Genomic DNA, 24333 nt, shown 5'->3' on the forward strand with positions numbered 1-24333 from the left:
ACATTTTAAGGAAGGTGACCCCTTGTGACTCCCAACAAGGATTGATTTTTACCTGTGTAACTCATGTAGTTGTTGAAGGGCGTCCCCGTGAAATGCGTCTGGCCACAGGTGTCATTGGTAGGGTCTGGATCCCGACAGAGTTTACTCTTTGGGGTGGGGGCAGTGTCAGCACAGAGGTCTCCTGTCTCCATGGATGGAGTGGTCTCCCTGCAGGGATCGTCACAAGATTCCCGCTCGCTCACTCCCTTAAAGACATGGTACAGCCCCAGGACATGCCCCACTTCATGGATCATGGTGTTGGTGTGGCCGTGCATGCCGTAGTAAGCAGGGTTGAGGACAACTCCACCTGGAATTGCAAGTACAGAGAGCATCATTCCAAGAAAGGGACAGTGGACATCTGTCATTACTCACCTGTGAGAGGTGAAACTCCTCTCATTGTGCTTCCAGGCTACAGACGAGGGGCCAGATGGAGACCCAAAGGTGGACATAGTCAACCTCTTATAGGATAGGAAGAGGCTCCTTTGCCCTCTTGGTTTGGAACAGGGTGGGTGGTTTTTCTTCCCCTCCTACCACTTTATTCCCCCCTCAACATCATCAATCATTTCAGCTACTATTGCCCTCTGCATCTTTTTGCACAGCTGTAATTCAGAGTCTGCTTCGGATCACGCAACTCCAAAGGAGGTTTGGAGCCAGAGCACCAAATCGAGCCATGCTGTGACTTTACACGGATCATCTTTTGAACCAGAGGACAGAAGTCCTTCCCTAGACAGATGTCTAAGGCAGGCCAGCTCCCATGGCAGGTGAGGACAACGAGGTGCTGAGCAATGTCCAGGCACACTCAGCTGTGCCAGCTAGAAGCCAGCTTCAGCACAAATCCATGTGGAGATTCAAGTGCACTACCTCCAGCCCCTGCTGAGAAATCACCCATGACCTATTGCTTCAACCTCCAAACCAGATTCTGTGGGGTAAACTGAAAGTCTCATGAGGTATTGTTGAAATCCACTAAGCTTCTACCACAAACCTGACCCAAATTCAGTGTATTTTAGAGTGGGATTTCCCAAGACATAGCTTCTGAAGACCTCTTCCTCCCCTTCAGAGGGGTCTGCATGTGAGCAAGGGGCAAATGAACCCAACACGATCCTCACAAACCATCACAAACCTACTTCTCTTCACTGGGGTACCCCAGCCCCTGACTCAAGGAGACACAAGAGGGGCAGTTTGTCTCCAAGACAGTTTGGTGCAGGTTCAGCTGTCAAAGATGTTGGAGCAAGGCACAGATAAGTCCCACAGAAAGTGCCCCAGAGCTGCCACCTCATTCTGAGAGCAACAGCACAGAGCTGGACAGGACCCATGATCATCCTGCCCTAAACTGAACTGTGGCTGTAGGACAAGTGGTTTTTCCTTTCTTGTGAGCCCATCTGTGATGGGAAGAACAAGGATCAAGGATACTGACAAAAGCCAGGTGGAGCAGAGCCTTCTCTTTGCTCACTGCCAGCATCTCCAGGCCCTGACCTGGGATGCACACCCTGTGCTGATGGCTCTGTACCACATCTGCTAGGAAACTGTCCACAGAAGGTGCTCAAGAACAAAAAAATTTGCTTCACTGGCCTCCTTTTATTCACCTCCTTTATTTTGTCCACATTAAAATTTCATTGGAATCTCTTCATTTTTCTCCCTGTTTTGAAGTTTTCCACTGACCATTTCCCCCCTTTTTCTCTTCTCATTTTCACTCTCCATCCACTTTTCCATGCTGCCTTACAGCAGAGGAGCAAGAGCTGGGAAGTATCAACAAGACAGGGGTGCTAAAAGTAGACCCCAGCATGCGCTCAGGCTGACTCCAGGCAACCCCTCAATGTCTCAGGAGGCTGTTTTTACACAACTACTTTTAACCCAGACAGCTTGGATGGCAGTGTGGTGAATAGTTGGCTCCAGCACAGCTTGCTCCCTCCTTTGCAGGGCCCTGGAGGATTTACTGTGCCAGCTACCTCATGACAGAGCCTCTGCTACTGCATCTCTGCTGATGATCACTGCCCTGCCAGCAAAGTTAGAGCTGGCAGGTGGCCACAGTGTGATCCTGTCTCCAGCCACACAGACTGCCTGAAATCTGCTCCTGGATCAGCTCCGTGCACTACGGACTACCTCGTGTCCTCGAGTACAGGGCATTCCTTCCAAGAGAGGGTTTTCTTCAGATCACAGTGTCCCTGGCAAAGGCACCAGCAGGTCTGTGACTCCCATGGGGGAGCCACGCTGGGTGAACAATGAGCTGGGGGCTGGGAAGAGACCTTCAGAGACTCCCTGAGCAATTCTCCCAAGCCCTTCCAACAAGGGGTGAAGAAATGAGGGTGGCATCTTCTGTGGAACATCCTGCATGTGTGGCCCCTGCAAGGGCTGAGAGGCACCAATGACCTGTCAAGTGGCACCACTTCTTAGCTCAAAATTCATGTTTATTGCTCTTCCTTCCCACAGTGTGGATCTTCTGCCCAGGGCTTGAGGCAAAGGATGGGTCACAAAGTAGCTGCATTCCCTTTCTTCCTAGTTGTGAGACAAGAGAGCAAAGGACTTTGCATCCCATCAATCAGCTCTTGACCCTTTAGTTGCCTGGAGACGGGTCACAAGAAGGTACAGAGGCTGAAAAACCCTTTTGGGACCTTCATGATCTGTCCTGTCAACTGTTAGGTTTCTGGAAGCCATCACCCTCTCAATTACCACCCTAGCAAATGCTATAGATAGCAAAGGGCATCCCATTGATGGGAAACCCAGTGGGCACATAAAAGAAAAGCTGCTTCTCATTTCAATCAAAACAGGGCATGAGAGAAGAGAGAACAGAAAGAAAAGGCATCTCTAGAGCCAAACCCAAGCCTGAGCAAGGCAGGGGGGCTGCCTGCCCAAAGGTCTGAAAGGAGGAATGTGCACACAGAAAGAAAAGAGCGTTCATAAACAAGTAAACGAGACGTGAGAGCCCTGCATGCATCCTGAAGCAGTAACCACAGGAAAAGGGGCTGAGCACCAGGGGCACAGGACATCCCGGGACCAAGCAGCCCAGCCCTCCTCCCTGCAGAAATCCAATGCTCTTCCCATGTGGTGGAATAAATGGGATTCCAGTACAGGGAGGCAGAAAACTGTCAAAAGAGAGGGATTCCAAGGCCATGGTACCCTGTCCCCTCCCCTCCTCTCTGCTGGCTTCCCCTATTCCATTCCTCCCCCACACTCCACAAGGACGATCATATTTTTAGTACTCATTTTAACAACTAATTAAATGGCAGAATTAGAAACAGCCTGAGAACTCTGCCTTCCAGAACATCCCTATCCCTTCATTCCCTGTCCCCACTGCTCCCTGATGAGTTGGGAGTGCTCTCAGCTTTGGACCAGGAAGTTCTATTTCCCCTCTGCAGGATCCTGGCTGTGAAGGCAAGATGTGGAAGTGTTCATAACATCCCAACAGGACCACCCTCCCCTCTCTCTCCACTGCAAATCAGGCATTCCCTTCTCACCTCTGCTTCCTCCTGCCCTGGGCAAAGGGCTAAACTGGGCTTTCGGTGCCCAAGAACCAGCTCAAGGAGGTCCACAAGTTCAGCATTTACACAAAAAAGCTAAAAACTTCCATATCCCTATGATATCAAGGGGGTCCAGCACTCCAAGGCAGGTGAACCAGAGGCTGCTTTGGACTTGCTCATCCAACCAAGTCCAGGCAGCTGGAAAGTTTCAGGTTTGGCCTCAACACCTTGTCTCTCCAGGCCAGACCTACCAGGGCCAAGCCTCCAAGCTGATCAAGCAACAAGAGATGTCCAGCCCACCAGATTTGTGCTGGTGTAGGCTGTGCTTCTCCTTTACTCACACAGCCCTGGAAGCTCCTGCTCCCAGGACATTCTCTGCTCCTAGCCAGGATCTATGGCAGTGCTGAAGGACTCCTGCCCATGCCAGTCCCAAAGAAGCCAACTTGTTCCTAGGTCAGGGCTATCCCAGAGGACATTCCCAAGTAACCACAGGACCTTTAAACAGTAAAGCACAAAGCTGAACCTGCATTGCAGGGCCAGTCTTCCCCAAACACTGAGTCAGAGCAATTAATGGAACAAACGCATGACAGTTAGTCAGACAGGAAGATGGCCATTGCCTAAGGTACCTCGGATGGAAGGGCTGGCCCTCCTTCAGGATCCACTGACCTCTGCCAGATATATGAGCTGGCCTCAGCTTATATAACAACAGAAAGTATTTATAACATCAAATGTTCACCATTCCCTTGCCTTTCGACCACGTTTATGCAGTTCACATGCAGCTACACATGAAGTTCAAAGCATCTGCATTATTACATTACTGGGTTTTTTGAACAAGGCTTTCCACCACAGAAAGTTAAGGATTTTTTTTTTTTTTTTTTTTGAAAGGAAGTTCTTCGACTCCTTCTGCTTTGTAGTTAAAAAGATTTACTTCTAAGTTCTCAGAAAACTCATTCCAGACTCCAAGAAATCCAAATATGTGAGGAACTCACTGCGATTATGGTGGAAAGACTGAGACAGACAGTGTAGTCACAGGGAGTGGTGCAAACAGACCTGAGACCTACCTCTGCTGCTTGCTGGCAGCAAGCTGTCTTTCTCTGGGAGCTCCACAGCAGCTGAGACATGGTCTATAGAAATTTCATAGACCACTTCAGCCTCTCCAAGCCAGTAACTGTCTTTTATGCTTCATTGAAAGTAGTTGCTGTTGGCTGTATTACTGGTAAACTATCCCCAAGCCTTCAGAAAAGCTGCCTGAAAATTAAATTTCCTCAGGAAAAAAGTCTGGAGGAGAGCAATAGAACTGTAGGTAACCAGCATAGGAATGCTCAAAGGTAATTTCTGGTAGCCCCAAAGAAGCATTGTGAAGAGAAGGGGATGAAAAACAAAGTTCACTGAAGACTTCCAGAAGGTGATGACACCAACAGGAAGGTGAGGAGGACCCTCTTGAAGAACACACTCAAAGATCATGAATAAATGGTTTATAAGGAGATCAAAATCCAAATGGCAGATGAAACAGTTCTTCTGTTCTAGAGAAGCCTTGATGGAGAACAATAAATCTAGTGATCTTTGGGCTGTGGCAAAGTATTAAAATAGCAGAAAGGAAGGCAGCTGGAGAAGAAAAGGTCTCACGATGCTTTTCCTGAAAACATCTAAGAAAGTCCAGTTCAGAGAAACAAACAGAGCAAAATGTGACCAAGACTCTCTGCAGACAAGAGGCAGTTTGGCTTCTCAGAGAACCAATCTGACTCATGCAGAGAACTAAAGCATGGAGGGTCTGCATGTGTGTAGGGAAAAATCAGCATGGCATTTCTGCTCCAAGAGAGCAGATGATGGTGTGAGGGGTGCAGGCCTTGTGTGCTGACCCTAATATTTTAAGGTCAGGAGAGACAGGAGATTAGCAAGATTTAGCACAAGGAAAGGAGTCTGTCTTTTTGGAGACAGACCCCTCTCTTTTGTATAGACCAGTCTCCATCTCTGGCCATAGCTAGGTGCTTAAGCTCAGGAATTTTTCTCAAACTGCCATTAACTCCTCCCCAGGTTTTCCTTTTTCTCTTTACTCAGGGCTTTACTTTCACATCTACTCAGACTCCTCATTAGCCTCTTGTGAGAGCTTTTGTCAAAAGCCACATATTTATGGCCTCCTCAGTCCTAAGTTTCTTCTGTATGGGACAATAATATACATTGTGCATGGTACAAAGCAAGTGATGATGTGGTGAAGCTCACTGTTTACGGAGAACAGAGTCCACCACCCACCCTCCCGAGCTCATTAAACCTAAAACCAAGGACAGTCTTGAACCAAAGTCTTCAGTTCATGCCAGAGACTCAAAGAAGTTCAGATCCAGCTTCATACTTCACAGCTCTGGCACCAGAGTCAAGACAACACCCCTTTTCCCCTGAACCTCCACACTAAAGCCCTGATCCAACATTTCCAGATGGTGCCATTTCTCACGTCCCTGGCTGGACACAAGCTCAGACACTGGAACTAAATGCAAGCTTTTGATGAGACAAGTCACCCCAATTACCCCTCTGTACAATGGCTTGCAGGCCATTGGGAGAGGTCTGAGGGGAATGTGTGTGGCTGAAGCACTTGCTGCAGTCAGATGATTGTCAAGCTGAGCCTTGGAAGTGATTTCTGGAAGCCGAAAGAATAAATTTCATGGAGATTTGCCTTCCTCAACAAGCAGCTGTAGCAATATGCTATTGAAAAAACAGTCCTGAAACTCATTGAGGGAGGGAAATTGGCACAAAGGAACTTTGAAACAGGTCTTTAAGGGTAGTGTGAAACTTTAAGGGTTGAACATCACGCACTTGTAAAAGCAGAAGGTCTACGTCTGCTGCGCAGGTGTCAGGAGCAATTATTTCCAGTTACTTATTGAGAAACACTTTAGACGTTTTGACTGCAAAGTGTAAAGGGCTTTGCCAGAAAACTCCAACAACTGAAGAGGTGGTAGGAGAGGCAGGAAAAAGAGAAAAAACAGAAATAGCAGAAAATGCACAAAACAACCACATTCTAGGGAACCAGTAGCCATTCTGGCTGTTTTGCAGCCTGTGAGGACTGATGGATGACCTTAAGGGTCCGCCCTGAATCCTCTGAGGCCAAGGAGAACCTTGCCTCCAGCAGGTGGTAGGCCAAGTTATAAAAGCATGGTAAAATTTGATAGTTATCCTCACACTTGCAGCTGGATTCGGAAGTGGCCAGTTCTGGCTGCTGCCTGGAGTTGCTGAAATCTGCCATCTCAGCTCTGAAAACACTGACACTTCTGGTTTGTATCTGTTTGCTATTATGTGCTGCAGAGTGAAGTTCACTGTCCCCAGAATCCTGAAAGATAGACCTGGAAGGTCCAGGAGAACCCAAATGTGAGTCTAGAACTCTCTCCACAGTCTGCTCTTATGGTAAACCTGTAGTCCCACTGCCTTCACCATCAGAAGTTTCTCATAACAATGTTGAAGCCCCTTGTCAGTGTGTAACCTCACCACCTGACTCACATAGATTCGGGGAACAGGCAGCTCATTTCCTTACAGCAGCAGCTATTGGAACACCCAAACCCTGTTATCGTGACCTTATCAGACAGCCACAATGCTGAGGCATAGCACATCTGCCTCTTTTTGCCAAGTCGAGGAAGAGAGGGGAAAACCAATAATTCTGAGACCCCGAGAATGGGATAAATTACTTACCCAGGTGACTAAGGGCCTCTTTGTCCCACGGCCAAGTGGCAGCACCAGCCAACTCTTCCCTCACTGAACTGGCAAAGTAAACATTGAGGAAATGGGTGCTGTTCAGCTGCAGAGCCTCCTTCAACTCCTTCACGCTCATGTACGCCCTGCAAGGACAGAAGAGAGGGGATAGTCAGCACACATTCCAGAGTGAGGAGGAAAAGCAGGAGCCATCCAGAGACATCCTCCAAAAGGGGCAGCAGACCTGGAGTCATCCTCAACTCTGAAACCAAGGGCATCTTAAAGCACAAAAAAATTCAGCATTTCAACAGGATGTCCTGTGACACTGCAAGCTCTGCTCTGTAAAGCGCAAGTTCAGCTACTGAGGGGTATGGGTGGGGGTGAAAGGCTCTCATGCAAGCCTGAAGAAGTTTTGCTGATTACAGTAGCTTTGTTGGCAAGTTCTACTCCCAGAAAAGGTTTTCCAACCATGGGGACAAAAGAAGCCCCACAGAATGGAATAATAGGGAACAAAACAGGAGGAGAAAATATCAGAGAAGGAAGGAAATGCACAGGTTGGTCCTGCTAGGGAAAAGAGAGGGGGTTTGGCATCAGAAAAGCAGAATTTGAGGTGAAAGGAGAGAAGAATGAATCAAGAACTCCAATGGCTTCTAACAAGGGTTTTTCAGGGGTTGCCCCTGATATGGGGCAGGACAGGAATAGAACATCAAACTTTACTGTTGGGAGCAGAGTGTTTGTCAGCTGGGGCTGAGGAGTCTCTTCTCCAGCTTCTCTAGTCTATCTGGACTTCCATTCCAACCTTTTCCCCAGGAAAACCAGTATGCCAGAGATGGCAGTATGTGGTAAAAACAAGGGTGTCCCAGCAGTGCACAGGCACATCAAGACATACCCCAGGGAATTGCACAAGGAAGAGCATGAGCAACAGGTATCTTGGAAAGTACTCAAAATTAAAAAAAAAAAAAAAAAAAAAAAAATATCTTGCAGCTCTGCTCAAAACAGACCTTGGAGAGGACTCTGCCCTGCCACTCACGATCTGGATCTTTCAGACAAGGTCTGGGATGTCTGCAGGAGCCAGCAGGGGAAAAAACAAGATCTCCCAAAATAATCTTAATGAGGAGAGGGTAATCTCTGGAGCCAGATTCATCAAAGGGCAAGTTTAGTGGGGAAAGTCTCCTGACAACACTGCTGGCTGTCTCTCCTTCCATCTTCAGAGCTGGGACTAAAGAGTTGCAGGAGCAGAAAAAACACTGGAATATCCAAGATATCCATTTCTAAAGGCCACAGAAAGGTAATAGGCTAGGAGAGGTGGGTAGGCACTGGGCATTGCAGCAGAGCAGTAACACCCATGGGTGTGTCTGAGTGTCCATGAAATGATCCTCACCACGTGACATATTTCAGCCCTTGGAGACCAAAAAAAAAAAAAGTCCAGCAGTCAGGAAATTTAGGTTTCACTCTTCCCTCTATGTGAGTGTTTCTGCACAGGTCAAAACTCTGTATCACATTCACCAAAACCACAACAGTCCCAGCATTGGTCTTTAGGGAGTTCATGTCCGCAGCTATGCAAAACAATCAAGGTCTAACCTAATATCAGCAAAAATAATTCCAATAATAATAGCAATGGAATTATAAGGTCTTGGACTGTGCTGCAAATGCCATGTACCCTTTTAAATGGACTTCAATGATCCTTGTGAGTTCCTTACAGCTTAAGATATTCTATGATTCTGTAAATTAAGTACTACCATTTCCACCATCTGTGCTATTAACCTCATGGGCTGAGACAGGATTAGGACAGGTAGCAGACATTGTCTCCAGATTTCTATGACTTGTCTCTAAGTCTTCAAAACTTGAAGATCCTGACCCACAGTTTGTGAAGCCATTCATTTAAGAGATTCTGAGCAAGAAAAAAAACAACTCATGGAAAGGCTTTAAATACATCACTGTGGAATGATGATGGAAACACACCATTGTGGAAATATGTCATAAGAATGACTAAACCTGCAGCATGAGGCCAACAGCAACATGAAGGTGGCAGAAAGCATTTCACTTATTCCCATGCTTCCAGGAGCAACTGGCATCTTTGAGCTGCATGGATAGATCGTGCAGGGAGCACAATAATTTCTTTACACTGGGCTCACTATGAAGGAACACCAGCTCTGTTTGAACAAACTGCTTCTGGTGGTGTCCATTGGCAGTGATGCCCATTAGTGCATTCCTCACTACATGGGGTGATGGACAGAAGGATGGAGATGAGGATGGGTTAAGGGGAAAAAGGCACGTTCTCATCTGAGATGCGAAGTGAGAAAGAAAACTGGTTTCCTTTCTTGTTTGAAATGGCAAGATCCCTAGTCAAGCTGTTACACCAACAGGCTTGTTTAGAAAGAGAGAGGTTGCTACAGCAAATTGAAGAGAAGGAGAAAAAAAAAGAAAAAAATAAAGGATTCAGGAAATAAACTAGAGCAGGGTGGCATGTGGAACAGAGCTGGGTTAACCCAAGGGCTATTTCCCTGGACCTGAAATAGCAGAGGCTTTCAAAAGCCACTGCTGACTTGGGAGGTGTCAAATAATCAGGGTCTTCTGACTGCCTCTCTCCTACCAGTCAGCCCCAAAAGAGCATCCCAGGCTGGAGGCATCTCACCATCTTCCCAGGAGCTCCAAAGATTCAGTTACTTCAGACAAATCTTGGCTGGACTATGTGGCGAGATGAGATGACCAGCTTGTCTTCACCAGGCCCTGAGATCTCCCACCACAAAGCAGCATTCCCAGAACACTTTCCCCAGCCACATCAGCTTGTGGAGAGAAAACTCTCCCAACCGGAAAGGACAAATTAGGAGAACTTGATCCCTTCTCTGTGATGTCTCGCCTGAGCATCCCAGACACGCGCCACGCTGACGCCACCCCTTCAACCCAACCAAGACGGGAGCAGGCTGGGAGGAATAGATAGTGAGAAGAATAAACAAACCTGAAGGACATACTTGAGGCATGACTCGGAAGGAATAGAAGCAAAAAATTTCATAGAAATACAGCATAAGGAGGGGGAGGGGGGAGAGAAAGTCTCCTTCACTCATCAAAGCTGCTCGGAGGACACAGTCTTAAAAATAGCATCAATTCCTGACCTATGATATCTCGGAAAAATAGCCCCAAAGCCTTCCAGGCTGTCCAAATTCCAAGAGCCAACGTCAGCCCTATTCAGAGGGATATTCCTGCAGTCCCTCTTCTGGAGACATGATGTTTTTCTGGCTGTCGCCTGCCATTCCCTTGACATTAGCAGCATTTTTTGTCAAGGCTTAATTATAAATAACTGTAATTTCCTCCATTGAGAGATCTGGATGGTTCAGGGATGTGTAAGGGTTAGAGGGAGCAGTTCCACCATGGAGAGCTGCCCAGATGGATTAGATAGGCAAGGAGAAGGAAGGACCCTAATTTTACCTGCTATGGCATAGAAAGAACAAATATCCTGCTAACATTCCCAAAGATGTGAGCGGAACAATTCTAGAATGGGCAACTCCAATTCCCCTCAAACTACATTTCCTGCTGGCATCCTTTGGTTAGACAAGGAGCATCCAACTGGCATCTGAGCCTTTTGCTTCCTGCCAAGGTTAGGCTCTCCCTCTCCTTCAGTGCTTCTGTGATTTTCACTGAGACGAAGGCAGAGCAGCCTTTGGTCTCCACAAACTGCCTAAATGACAGCACTCTCCTCTGCTTCCCAAATAGTTTTCCAACGCCTACAAGACTAGAGTATTCAAAACTAGATGGTAATTACAGCAGGATGGGCACTGCAGCCCAACATGGAAGCACAAAGGAAGGACAGAAGGATATGTGAAGGCACAGCTGTCAGCTGAGAAGCAAAACACACAAGAGAGAACCGACCCCAAAGAACAGGGTAGAGGACAGAAGAGATAGAGATGGGACATCAGGTTTGCCAGATTCAAAGTCAATGTTTTTCCAAGGGCATCCAGAAGCAGCCAGCTGTGTGGTGATACTACCTGGAGCTAAGGAGCACTTGCAGCCCTGGAAGAGTGGAGCTTGCAAGAAGAGTATGTGCAAGAGTAGGGAGAGATTAGGGATGGGAGGGCTATGGAATGACATTATTAGACATGAGTATGGGAATGAACACCATCCAAAATGATGGTATTTGAAGGGATGAGCCCAGAAATTATGGATTCCCTTACAACAGGTGATATTGGCTCAAAGTGCTGCTGAATGACACTGTTTGATGTGACACTAAGGCACTACACTGCATCCTGTTTTACTTGCATGGGACATAACGAGGGTGCTTCACCCTGTGGTGCTTCTTGCTGCTGAAAAAAGGAAAAGAAAATGGAGCAGCTTTAGTGGCTGTCACCACAGAACAGTAGAATCAGAGACTCTACTGCAGATGGAAAAGATCTCCACAGGCCATTCTGACCTCCTTGTTCAAAACCAGGTGTAATTAGATCACATTGTTCAAGGTTATCTGGGGCCTGAACAGCCACAAGGACAGAGGTTTCCCAAACTTTCTGGGCAACTTATTCTAGCGTTCAAGCATCCTCAAGTTAAAAATAATTCCCAATGTTTAATCCAAATTTCTCACATTCCCAATTGGGTCCACTGCTTCCTGACAATTGTCTTCTTGGAGTCCTGCTCCATTTTCCCTGTGTCACCCCATCGTATCAAGGGGGAAAGTCATCAAATGACAGTAGATTTGCACGGTAAACTCTTACTGCACTAGACCTTACCTTATTAAAGTCTAAAGAACCAAAGCTTCCTTTCTGAGCAGTTGAAAAATCAAACTACACCCGTGATCCCAGATCTCCCTGGAGAACTCACATTCTTTTCTCATGTTTTTCCTTGGAAACTTTTATCCTGACCACAGGGGAGACAACACCTTCCTAACCAGGGTTGTAAGTCAGGCTCTGAGCTGGCTTGGTCAAAGGAGAAGACTTGATATACCCAGGAGAGAGAGAAAAGCTGCTGTTGCAGCTTTTCCAGCACAAATTTCTGGGAGCAACAATATGACCATTGCTGGTGGGCAGGTGGAAGAGAGGAGAGGATCTGCTAATCCATGGGGCAGCAGAAAACACAGTCAAGCTGTAAAACAAGCCTGACGTGGTAGAAGAGGGGCAAGAGTGGCACTTTTTAGTGACAACTACACCATAACAGGAAGCCTTGGGGCCACAGAGGCCATGACCAAGAAGACACAAAAGATGGCACCTCCAAATGAAAAGCCAGGCCAGCACATACCCCCTGTAGTACCATAAATCAAACTGAGTACTCTGGGTACCACAAAGGGTGCAGCATGTAATGCCACAGGAATTCCACTGCAATTCAAAAATAGGAGTCTTTTCCCTGTAGACCTTTCAGAGGGGATGTGGGAGTGGGGTTGGGTGGAAGCTGCCCAAGTGCCCTCCATGGACAACTAGAAAATACTTGAGACCCAGCCAGCTCCAGCTAACCATACAGCCTAAAGAAGTCACAGGGGATTCCTGGCTCCGCTTTCATGTCTTTCAACCACTGCAAGGAAATTCCTCTTCCTGCTTCCTGCAAGCAGAGAGGCTCCCTTTTCCCCCAGACCTCTGCTTGACAAATGAGGAATCCCTCAGACTTCCCAGAAATGAGCACCAGTCTGCCAATAACATTTTTAGCATGTGTGTAACACATTTCTCCAAGGCTGCAAAGGGTTAATGACAAACACAGCAATCTTGTCTCCAAGTCACAGCTCAGTCCATGAAGACAGGTGCTGATCCAAATGGCGTGAATATTTTGGGAGAGCAGACTCTCTAAATTCATCCATGAAGAGAGATGCTCCTCCAGATGGTGAGCCAAAGTGGATATCTTCCATTTTGGCCCACCAAAGGACTCCTCTTCATGGTGAATCTTCAGCAGGGGGTCTGAATAGGTGGGCCTCCACACCTGGGCTCTCTGCTTGCATAAATGAATCTTCCTTGCTAGAATTTGGGAACCCTCATCCCTGTTCTCATCAGACCTTGGCTTTGCCTCCCTTCCTCCCTGCCACAGGCAGACAAAGCCCACCACCACAGCATGAACATGGTGTGACCTGGCACAGAGGATGAGCCCCGATGAGTTCCTTGCTCTGCTTCCAGACGAGACCGATGGTCATTCTTATAACTGCAGCTGCCTCACACTCTGCGTTTACCTGCCCCAAAAGTTCTGGCACTAATGCAGCTGGGGGGATGCTGTGTTTTTAAATCCTTCTGTACTTACTAAGACTATTTGCATCCCCATGACCATGTCTGGGAGCTCTGACTCCAGTCCAGCACTCTGCTGGTATGCCACAAACATTCTCTGCCAGCATCATGACAACTTGACAAGGCAGTAACATCCAAATGACTCTCATCTGGACAGGCTTTGGTAACACAGCCAGATACAAAACACACGCAAGATGGGAAGGGAAGGCTGAGAAAGAGCCAGACATTCTCCTGGGATCACGGGAAGCACAACACTGCTGGAATAATACCCTCTGTAGTGCTCAGGAGCCTTTCATCAACTTCACTGGGTGCTGGACTCCAGCCAAAGAGCATTTGAGTCCACAAGGGATGAGGACATCACAGAGTTCTTGGACATGCCTGGAAAAATCCACCTCTGAGGGACTGACAGCACGAGTAGAAGAGCAGCCATCACTGGCAGGACAGTTTAAGTTTTGCATGGGTGGCTGAGTGTCAAGATGCCAAAGAGGGTGAGAGGGTAAAACAGGATCCTTCAGGATCAGGAGGTTCCCTTATGTACGAGCAATTCCTGTTGGATTCAGAGATGACTCTCAATCTCCATGTGTGAGCAGGGGACTGCAGCAGTAGCAGATGCTGAAGGGTCAGAGAGCTGCACTGGCAAAAGATGCAGATGGGATCAAAAAGACATGTTGTAGTTCAAGGCTGTGACCCTTCCACATAGATTTACAGGGGAAAGGGAGCTAGAAGGCTGCAGATTGCTAGCACACAGCTATGTTCCGTCAGAGGGTAGTACACAACTTCTTGAGGTCAGATTTGGGAAAGAAATACATTAAATTAGTGTTAGACCAGAAAGCCTGCAGGGCATTTTGCCCTGAGATAGGCTGAAAAATAAGTGCTGCTAACAATGGCATGGCCCAGATATTCCTGGAAGTGTTGGCTAAAGAAGTTGTTCACTAAATCATCACGGAATCAGCCAAAGGCAATGATATTTTAGACCTGGTTTTGGTAAGCAGCACAGAAATTATGAAAGAGCAGATCAGAAAAAGAAAACTTGGCCTTAATTTGTAATGAGTGGATTCAGATCAACTTAAATGGAGGGATGAACACAGGTCTTGGATGAAGAACTGAAAACCAGGACTGACCAGCAGACACTGCTGCATCACAGCTGTCAGGGAAATGGAATTCCCTGAAATTAAGCTGACTCTGGTGAAAACAAAGAGTTAAAGATCCTTTTAGAAATAAGGACAAAAGAAGGAAGAAGCAGGTCTGCTGAGGAGCTGATGCTCAGTGTAAGTGAGATGGATCCCTGGACAAAATTACAGTATGGTCCCCACCTTTATTCCAAGTTTAACCACATGGTAATGGAACAGAGCTCAAGATAAAGACAAAAAAAAAAAAAAAATTAAAAATGGTGGCAGCAGTTGGATGGGGGCTGAAGTGTCAGTGGGATTGGGTGGATGACAGATCACTGGGGAGTGGCAAGTCCCCCCCCTCAACTCCAAAAGTGTGGGATGTAGGGGGCAAAAAGCAAAAGGAAATAGTGCAGAAATACAAGCATTCATAGATAAATGTCATGGATGCAACACATTTGCAGGGGAAATGCCACCTTGGATCCAGAAGGACTGAGCACAGGACACACAACTGGAGAAAAGCTGATATGGCACATGCAGAGATGTCCAAGAGGGTGAACAAGGATCACAATGAGACATGATGATTGAGTTGTCCTCTCTCTAAAGACCTGTTCCCACCTGGTTCTCTTACCTTTAAAGGGGATGAACCGTTTCTGTGGTTCTCAGAGAACGCTCTTGAAAACTCCCAGCACTCACTCCTTTAGCCTGCATGGAAGTGAATCCCTCCCAAGTGAGCCTTGAGCCAGCTGCAATTTACTCTTCAAAAATCTAAAACCTTGGTCTTAGCACTAACCACCAGCACTGCAGCAGAATCCAAAATCCACAATATTGTGATCGCTGCAGGCAAGACTACCACTAGCCAAGCTATTACAAGCCAGGTATTATTGGCTTGTGAGCAGCAAGTCCAGCAGTGCCTCATTCCTGGCTGGCACATCCAACACTTGCGTGAGGAGCAGTCCTCCACACATTACAGGAACTTTATGGATGATCTGTGAGCTGCTGTATCATTCTTCCAGCAGATATCTGGGTAATTGAAGTCACCCAGAAGAACAAAGTTCTGATGACTCAGAGCTTAAATTACTCAAATATTGCTTTGCTGCCCTTATTGGTTTGGAGGTCAATAGCAGATCCCTACTGTAATATGCCTCTGAGTCAAGGTCAGAGGGACATTTGACAGTACTTCCACAGTCATCACAGTTGACTTCCATACATTCATAGTTCTCCTTAACATAGAGCAAAGCTACAGTCAGGCATCAAGGAGCTGTCTTTGCTTCTGGCATCACAACAGGACACCTGACTTCAGAGGAAAGCTGTTAATTCCTCCCTATCAGCCTGCCCAGAGACTGTTGGCTTTTCTGCCACATGCTGCTTTCCTCTCTGGATCTTGTTACAGCTCTGTTGACAGCTTACATGCAGGGCAAGAGGGCAGAGATCAATTTTAAGGCTGGTTGCATGCTAGTGCTCATGTTTTAGGGTCTGAACCAAGCATGGTCCCCCAGTTGTGCTGAATACATGAGAATAAGCCTCAGGAGAGGTTAACCCCCAGCTGTGCTCTCACACCATGGTGGCCACCCTCAGGACACCAGTGCCAACAGGATGCACGTGTGCATCAAATGTTTGGGTCACAGAAAAACACTGGGTCTGTGATATTTGCACCCTGAGGGCAGGGCTAGCTCACTGCCATGCACATAATGGGCACCACAGCCTGTCCAAGGGCCTCTGGGGATGGCTGTCCTGGGAATCCCAGCACATCTCCATGTGCCTGTGTAGGCTTCCCAGATAGTACTGAGCTACCACCAGCCCTAGCATACCTTTGGAGGAAATAAGGTTTTTGAGACATACTCAGACACCAGCATTTTGTTCAAGTTGCTTTTCAGTTTCAAAAAAAAAAAAAAAAAAAAAAAAAAAAAAAAAAAAAAAAGCTGGTTGTGGCTATTTGATAGACCTGTAGTCATTCTCTCCGGAGTCAGTCCTGCACTGCAAAAAGCACCAAGGCCAACCACCAATAGCCCCCAGTGGTCCTGCTGCCTGACACAGAACCCATCGTAAGAGAAAGCCCCACAACACTTATTCTAGGGATAGCTGCCTACACTCCATCCAGGAACAGGAACCCACATGCTCCTCTCCACCTGCCTCAAATTAAACTCTCTTAGGGAGGAAAGGACCAATTCACTACATTGCCTCCTCCTCTCCCATCACAAATACCATCCAACATCACCCCATTGTTGGAGGGGAAGGGGTCCCCTCCAAAGGGAAGGAGAAGAGTGAGGAGGCCACTCTTTTCCATGAGTGGCCTCATGGAAGCATCTAGATGTGGCCCCATAGCACAGACATCATCCCCAGCAAGAGAGGTCTTGAGGAGATGACAGCAGGAGGAAGAGGAGTGCTGGATCAGGCACACAGCAGAGAAATCCAGGGCTGTGGGAGGGAGCAGAAGGCTGCAGTGAAGCTGATTGAAGGAGGCATGAAGGGAGACAAACAAGGGAAGCCTGGCCTCTGGCTCGGCAGGGACTACCTGACCTCTCCTCCAAGGGGCACGGCAGCTTTGGGCTGACGCCGGCAGCGAGCCTGTGTCCTGAGAGCCGTCTGCCAGAGATGGCAAGCAGCAAAGCCCTAATCTGAAAGGACAGCTGGGTCACAAACTCCCCATGCTTCTCTGCCGCGCCAAGATGTGGGACCTCTTCCTTCTGTATTGCTCTTCCCTCAGCCTTGGTGCATGTCCTGGAAACCACTGCCCATTCCCAGAGAGGACAACGGGCACATCGATGGGTCCCAGGCCTTTGGGTCACCTCTGGGGATGAGCCTGCCATGGAGAGCTGTAACCCTCCATCCCCAGTGCTCAGCAGGGACACACCAGCTCACTCCATTCCAGTTTTAGGATTGGCACAGGTCTTGCCTCCCATGCATGGAAAAAAGTGTGGCCAGCAGGACCACAAGGGAGGGGATTCTTCCCATCTACTCTGCTCTTGTGAGAGCAGTGGTCCAGAGCTGGGGGTCCCAGAGCTGCAAGCATAAGGAAAACACAGACCTGTCAGGGTGAGCCCAGAGGAGGCCACAGAGGTGATGAGAGGGCTGGAGCATCTCTGCTGTGCAGACCTAGGCAACATAGGAAACACTGTGCCACCAAGAACTGGTCCACAAATTTAGCATTTCTTACAGCACTTCAGCCCTAAATCATCACTTGTTTCTGCCAAACAACCAAACTCTACACACACTTGAAATTTAATTCAAAATAAGCTAAATATTCCCAAAAAGCTCCTGCAGGAGTCTGGCTTTGAGCTTGTGTTAGCATTAAATTCAACCCATGAACCTTCCTTTTCACCCCTCAGGGAAGACAAATCCATGCAAGTCCCATAAACTTCCTGACTTACATGACAATTCTCATGCTTAAGCATAATGGGCCATCAACTTTCCCCTGGGATAAATTTGGCCTGGCAAACTGTCTTTTAGTGCTCTACATCTTGGGGGAGTTGATAGCATTTAGGGTTTATTTTAATGGGAGTCAGTAGCCATGATCAATTGTAAAAGCTCTATTTCCACGGAAATGGGAATTTAATAGATTTTTGAAAATGCTGGTTATTGACCCAATGGGCCTTAATGGCTTAAAAACAATCTGATTGTAGTGTGTATGAGTAAATGCATATGATTTTCAAATGAATACTGGAATAGGTAGTAAAAACCCATTTCAGTTGCAGGAACGTGGTCAATAGGGAGTCTCCATTTGCGTGTTTGGCTTTTCTATTTCTATCCAAGTGAATCATGGCCACCTCTTCCTCGGAGAGGCTCACCATTTCCTCACAGCTGAGATCATCCTACAGCACGCAGCCCATCTGAGCCCCATGAGGGTCTAGGGATGTCTTTCATTAGACCAGGCAATGATGCAGGCCTGTCACTGAGAACAGCCAGGCTCCCAGATGCTTCCACGGTGGGAGCGGAGCATGCACGGACCATCTCCATGGATGATGCACCCATTGCTCACAGGACAGCTCATTGGGAGCTGAAAAGACACGTGTGCCTTAGACTCTTGGGTTTAAACTCAACCTACAGGCTCCCAACTGACAATCCTTCAGGGGAATTCCCAGGCAGAAATCTTCATTTGTCTGGGGTTGACAAACATCAAAGACATCAACAGGAGTGAGCTCCAAAGGAATGCACTAATTGCTAAGAAGCAATGGACAGACTAAACCCTGATATTTATTCCAGAGAGCCTGTGAGCACTGACTGGAGCCTCCCTGCTCCAACTAGGGCATATATCAGGGGTTATCACCCAAAAAAGCCCCCCAAGGTCTACCAAGCACAAGGCTGCAGTTATTCCTCATTTTTCCCATCCCTGGAGCAGCTCCTTCCTGGCTGCCTTTTTTGTGAGGCTGCAGAACACAGAGGCCCAAGATTTTTACCTGTTTGAAACCAAACCATAGGTTCAGGCACTACAAAGAGGAGATCCAATGACATGTGTGCAGTACAGCAGGGCTGGGTGAGGGTCACAGCAAGATCCCTTAGAATAAAGCGGAAAAAAAAAACCCCAAGGACCTGAAAATTCCCAGATTTCAAAGGGATATCTCCCTGATGTCTCTAACCCTCCCCCATCAAAAACACAGTGAAGCAGCAATTAGAATGTTCAGAGCCACAGACTGTTGCCTCTTGTCCTCATTAGTGGAATAAGCAAAGGAGACAAACACAACAGCTCCCCACCTGCTTCCACCCCAGTAATGCATCTCCCACTTCTATGTTCAAGTATCATGGGTTGGTTTAGGTTGGAAATGACCTGAAAGACCATCTCATTTCATCCTTCTGCCATTGGCAGGGACACTTTCTATGAGACCAGGTTGCTCCAAGCCCTGCCCAGCCAGGCCTTAAACACTTCCAGGGATGGGGCAGCCACAGCTTCTCTGAGACATCATCCTTGAAAACATGGAAAGAGCTGTAGTTGCAGGGAGTTAGTCAAAAAAAATCAAAAGAATGAGTTAAAGAGCCGGTTTGGAACCATTGAGGGGAAGAAAAAGACCTCTGCCTGGGAGAAAGGCAGTGAAGCAGCAGCTTAGGGAAGGAGAGGAGTCCAGCCTTGCCTTCCAAAGCCCAGCATAGGCACCATCCCTGCTCCAGCACCCACCAACAGCCTGGGAGAGACTTGCTATCCACAGCACAGGGTAAGCACTCACCTTCCTTTGGCAATGCCAACGCTGCCTGGAGTTACACAGCGTGTGGGAGAGAGGGCAAGCAAGCAGCAGCAGGGGAAATGGAGAAATATGTTTGCAGCCCTGTGCGGTTTTGGGAGGCAGAACTCAACGGTGGCAAATTATTCTAGAGCCTGTTCCAAGCTAAACAAAGTCAGGGATGGTTCACTTTCTGTCTGGATTGTTTGTTTCAAAGCAAAATGAGAAAAAACATCCCAGGCCAGGACAAAGTTTTTACAGGTCTTTTTTGCCTAAGGTCACACAGATCAGTCTTGTCCCACCTAAGCTACAAGAACAGATCTGTAAATCAGTTATCTTATTTTTTTGCCTAAAACAAAGTAATGCTCCAGGCTTAGGGAGGCCATATGGTTTTTGAACACAGCTCAGGGTCACCAGGAGCCCAGCTTTCACTATCAATTTTTATAGTGCAATTCACAACCTGCCGAGGTAAGGGAGAGGGGATAACCCCAGTGGGTGCATTTCTCCTGCCCCACCACTGCATGGGCTTCACGTGGCTGAGCATTGTCTCAGTGCCAGCGGGCTCATTAAAGCCCTCCAGACAGAGGGGAACTCTGCAACTTTTCTCCTCGTTTTTAGCCAGGACACAGCAGCTTCATCTTTCATTAAATGCCTCTCCTCCCTGCCCAGGAACTGGGAGGCAGAAGGACCAGATGCCAGCACTAACAGCAGCACCTCATCGCTGCATGACTGGGGGGAAGATGTCCAAGGCTTCTGTGCCTCAGTTTCCCTGGCTGACAATTACCTTTGCCCACAGCACAGGCAGGCGTTTCCAAGCATATTGAAAGATGTGACCTCTGCTGTGCAGGGTTTTCACAGGAGCTCAGAGAAGTGAGGCACCCACACCTCACTGCTGCTCAAGGGAAAGCAAGTGTCCAGCTCTTCCCAAATGTCTCCTCCTCTTTCATAGCACCCTGCTCCACAGGATAGATCTCAGCTACTGGGAAAGAGGGAGAGCAGTGGACTGGGTGTGATGGTGAAGGTGACCCTACAGCACATGTTGTGACATTCACATCCTCTGGACAGAGAGACATAATTCTGTCTCTTCTCAGAGAGAAGAAGCGAAAACAATCTTTATCTCTGCTCCTTTGTTTTCCCCATGTGGAATGTGGTATGGAGATTGTTCACCTGAAGTGATTGCTGGGTTGGATTCTGGTGAAGGTTGTTTGGGTTCAGTGACCAATCGGGTCCAGCTGTGGCTCGGACTCTCAGTAGGCAGTCACAAGTTTGAGTTAGGTAAGTAAGAAGTATGTAGAATAGTACAGGTTCTCTTCAAATAGTATATTAATGTAATATAGTATAGTGTTAATAAAGCAGATCCTTCAGCCTTCTGATCTGGAGCCAGACATCATTTCTTCACTGCATTTTACTGTACACATGTGGCAGTGAGGATCTGCCACATGCTCCTAAAGCCACAGAGCTGGGACTGGTGCACATCACCTTCAGCACCAGGCCTCAGCAGAGGGAGTGTGTGGAGACCCGTGCTGCAATCAGTGAAGGCTGGACAGAAACATGGACTGAGGTGTATCAGGAGGCAGCTTGGTCACCTCCTGACAGAAGGCATGGCTGGCAAAGAGGGGCCAGACCACAAACTGGTTTCTGCATGGGTGTAAAAAGGCAGAACCCCAAGCTTGAAGCCATCTCCGAAAACAGCCAAAGTGACAGGAGAAGAGAGAGAAAAAAAAAAAAAAAAAAAAAAAAAAAAAAAAAAAAAAAAAAAAAAAAAAAAAAAATCAGACTTTCTTCTTCATCCAGCCTCAAACTGACAAACAGGGCAGCAGAAAAGGCATCACAGACACTGCAAGGCTGGAGAAGGATTTCTGCTGGTACCAGACGAGCCTGCAGGCAGCTGCAATGGGCATCCCCATCCACCAGCAGGGCAGCATAGGCAATAAAAGGGTGGCAGAAGACCAGAATGCCACCCTTCCAGTCTCTGGCCTGTCACTTCTGTTCAGATTCCTGGGCACTGTCAGGATAAGGATGCTTTAACAGGCCTGACAGCAGTGGATCAATATGCTGAGCAAGGATGCTGCTCCCAGGGCATTAAGCTAACTGCTCAAGAGGAACCACACAGCCCTGTGGTCAATAAGCCCCTCCTCGTGCACTCTTCACCATGGCAATGGTGGCGATGTCTAGTCTTCCCAAAACATCCAAAACTTTGCTACATTCACCCTAAACTTCTCACTGAAGGGCAAGAACTTATAACCATGATATTGGTAGGGAAAGGGATTGAGGCAGAGGAAAAGAAATCTGTTCAAGCCAAACATCTCCAACTTGCTTTTTATATGCATATATGTATTTCGGTTTTTTTAGGGTAAAACCAAGTCCCAAGCCTCCAACTTTTTTTAGATCTAGGCAACTGAGTGTCCCAGCCAGAGCACAAAGTGCACAAGCCAGTATTCTAAAAATGCCTTCCTCACAGATATAAAAAGGACATGAGATAATTTATTGGGGAAATTCTGTAGTGTAACAATCATACATTAACAGAAAAAAAAATAAAACCAAGGCTGCCTCTCATCCCCAGCACAGCCCTTGTGAGGCAACAGTCACAAGCATTCAGCATCCTCATCCTTCTTAAAGCCTCCAAAGCAAGTCCTCTGCTTCACACCATCTCAACTGGTTTGGGTGGTGCTGGACTCATTCCCTCTCACCCCCCTGCCCTCTGGAAAGGAGCAATTCGATTTCCTAAATAACAGTGGTGGCTGGGCCAAGGAAAGCTAAGAGCAGCATGCTCACTTGAAGACTCCCCTGGCCATAGCTCAGGCTGCCAACCCGAGGCAGATGAAATCACCCCAGAAGCCCTGTCAGCGCCGGCCGACGGGTGTCCCTCCAGATGGCTGCCAAGCTCCTGCCACCTCAGCTCCTGGGGTCTCATGGGCCTGGCCAGGCCTCGGCTGGTGTCCTCCACCCACAGGCAAGGGTACAGTAGGATGAGGAGGAGCCCTAGGGAGGCCTAACAAAGAGCGACCCCTCCCAGCCATGGGACACACGCTGTTCCTTCACAATTGCCATCCCAACACAATCGGCCCCCCTCAAGTGAGCCCCCGAGTCAGTGGTGTCTTCGAGAACAATAGCTCACATCTGGGACAGCTGTTTTCCCCAAAAGCACCCAGGCTGCCTACAGCCACTGGGCAGGGGCCCCTGTGCCCTCAGTCACACGCAGATCATGTTCTCCCTCTCCCACAGAGATGTGGTCACCCCTGGGGAACTGAGCAGGTTCCTTCAGGAACTCGCTGCCTGACAGCTCCATGCTTACAGGAAGGCTGATGGGAGTGAGTGAGAGAGACTCATCCTCCCCCAGAGGCCTGCTGGAAATTAACCCCTGAGCTTTCTACCTTGGCAAGAAAAGAAGTGCATTATTGTGATTTTATTTCCTAATTTAGCACCAAAAAAAGAAAAAATAAAAAAAGCAGGGAAGATTTGTGCCCATCAACAAGATGGGACTGGGAACCTCCCCTTGTAGCTGAACACCTCTACACTCTTGTGCTGCTCTTCCAGCCCTGCAGGGTAACACAACAGAGCCCTGACCTCCACCAGGGGGTACCACATCGAGCCCTCTGCCTTTGGAAAGTGCTCCTGAGAGCCTGCCCAGGCCCTTGGATGGCAGCACCTTAGTTATTTCCCTCTGGAAATAAGTAGTTTCTGCAGTCCCACTGCCCTCCAGCTGTTGGATGGGCTGAGTCAGACCCTGGTGTGCCTCCCTTGGAGGGGGTCTCAATGCTGGAGCCCCCACACCCCCTCCTCTGCCACAGCAGTGCAGTCTCTCACCATCCCAAGTCCTTCTCTTGGCAGCAAAGTCCCACTGCTGGGCTCCTGCAACCAAGCAGTGGTAACATGCCAAATACTCTCCAATCAGAGAATATTTATCTCCACACTAGCCAACATTTTGAGAAGATCAAAAGCAAATCTGGGGTCTTCACCCCCAAGCTAGGGCTCTGGGTAGGCTGAGGCACCTTCACATGGGTGTAGCCTCTAAATCCCATCACAAGCAAGCGACCTGGGAGACATCCTGCCCACCTGATATAATGGGCTCTACCAAAAACATTCCCTCATATTTTTGCTAAGTTTTAAAACTGTTAATCCATAGGAAAGCTCAGAGAGAAGGGACTTTCCTACAAGGAAAGGAGAAGTTTCACAATAAGCTCAAATCCAAGCAGTCACAAAACTTTAAAGCACCCACCAGCAGGCTGCAGCAAAAAGTCCTGCACCCCCACAGTTCCAGCAGGTCTTCTAGAGACTAGAAGCAGGAAGCTCAGAAGTCAGTGAACCCACCACTGCCACTTTTGGTGTTTCCAAAGCACTCCCCTTCTCACCACTCTAAAGCCACAAGCCCAGCACTTGAGGCTCTTTGGATACACCAGGACAATATTTGGGCACATACCAGTAGGACTCCAAGAGGTGCCAGAGGGAGCTCAAAAGCAGCCAGAGCTCAGGTTCTGAGCAGAGAACCTCCTTGCTATGCATTCCTCACGGGACCAGCATAGTCTCTGCCACTCCAGAGGCAGTGAAAATCACTGAAAACACCCTCTTCCCATCCACCCTGCAAGCAACCAAGCACCACAAGCAGCAGACACCTACCATCTCCAGCTGAATCTGTTCTCTGTAGCAGTGCCAGCAGCCTGACATTGTATGCAAAGCTTTTGCAATAACTTTGCATGTGCCTGCCCTCTTTCACAGTAAG

The 24333-nt window shown here is 47.9% G+C and overlaps 1 protein-coding gene across 1 annotated transcript in view; it reads right to left on the reverse strand.

Annotated features, from left to right (window-relative positions):
• Positions 1-24333, reverse strand: part of PAPPA2 (pappalysin 2) — an 87369-nt gene that overhangs the window by 51544 nt on the left and 11492 nt on the right. Inside the window, exons 3-4 of the mRNA XM_053984956.1 lie at positions 7167-7312; positions 53-346 (exon numbers count right to left, since the gene is read on the reverse strand). Of these exons, the coding sequence (XP_053840931.1) occupies positions 53-346; positions 7167-7312 (440 nt within the window). The remainder of the gene's footprint in view (positions 1-52; positions 347-7166; positions 7313-24333) is intronic.

The sequence above is a fragment of the Vidua macroura genome, chromosome 9 (assembly GCF_024509145.1).
Source record: "Vidua macroura isolate BioBank_ID:100142 chromosome 9, ASM2450914v1, whole genome shotgun sequence".
NCBI lineage: Eukaryota > Metazoa > Chordata > Aves > Passeriformes > Viduidae > Vidua > Vidua macroura.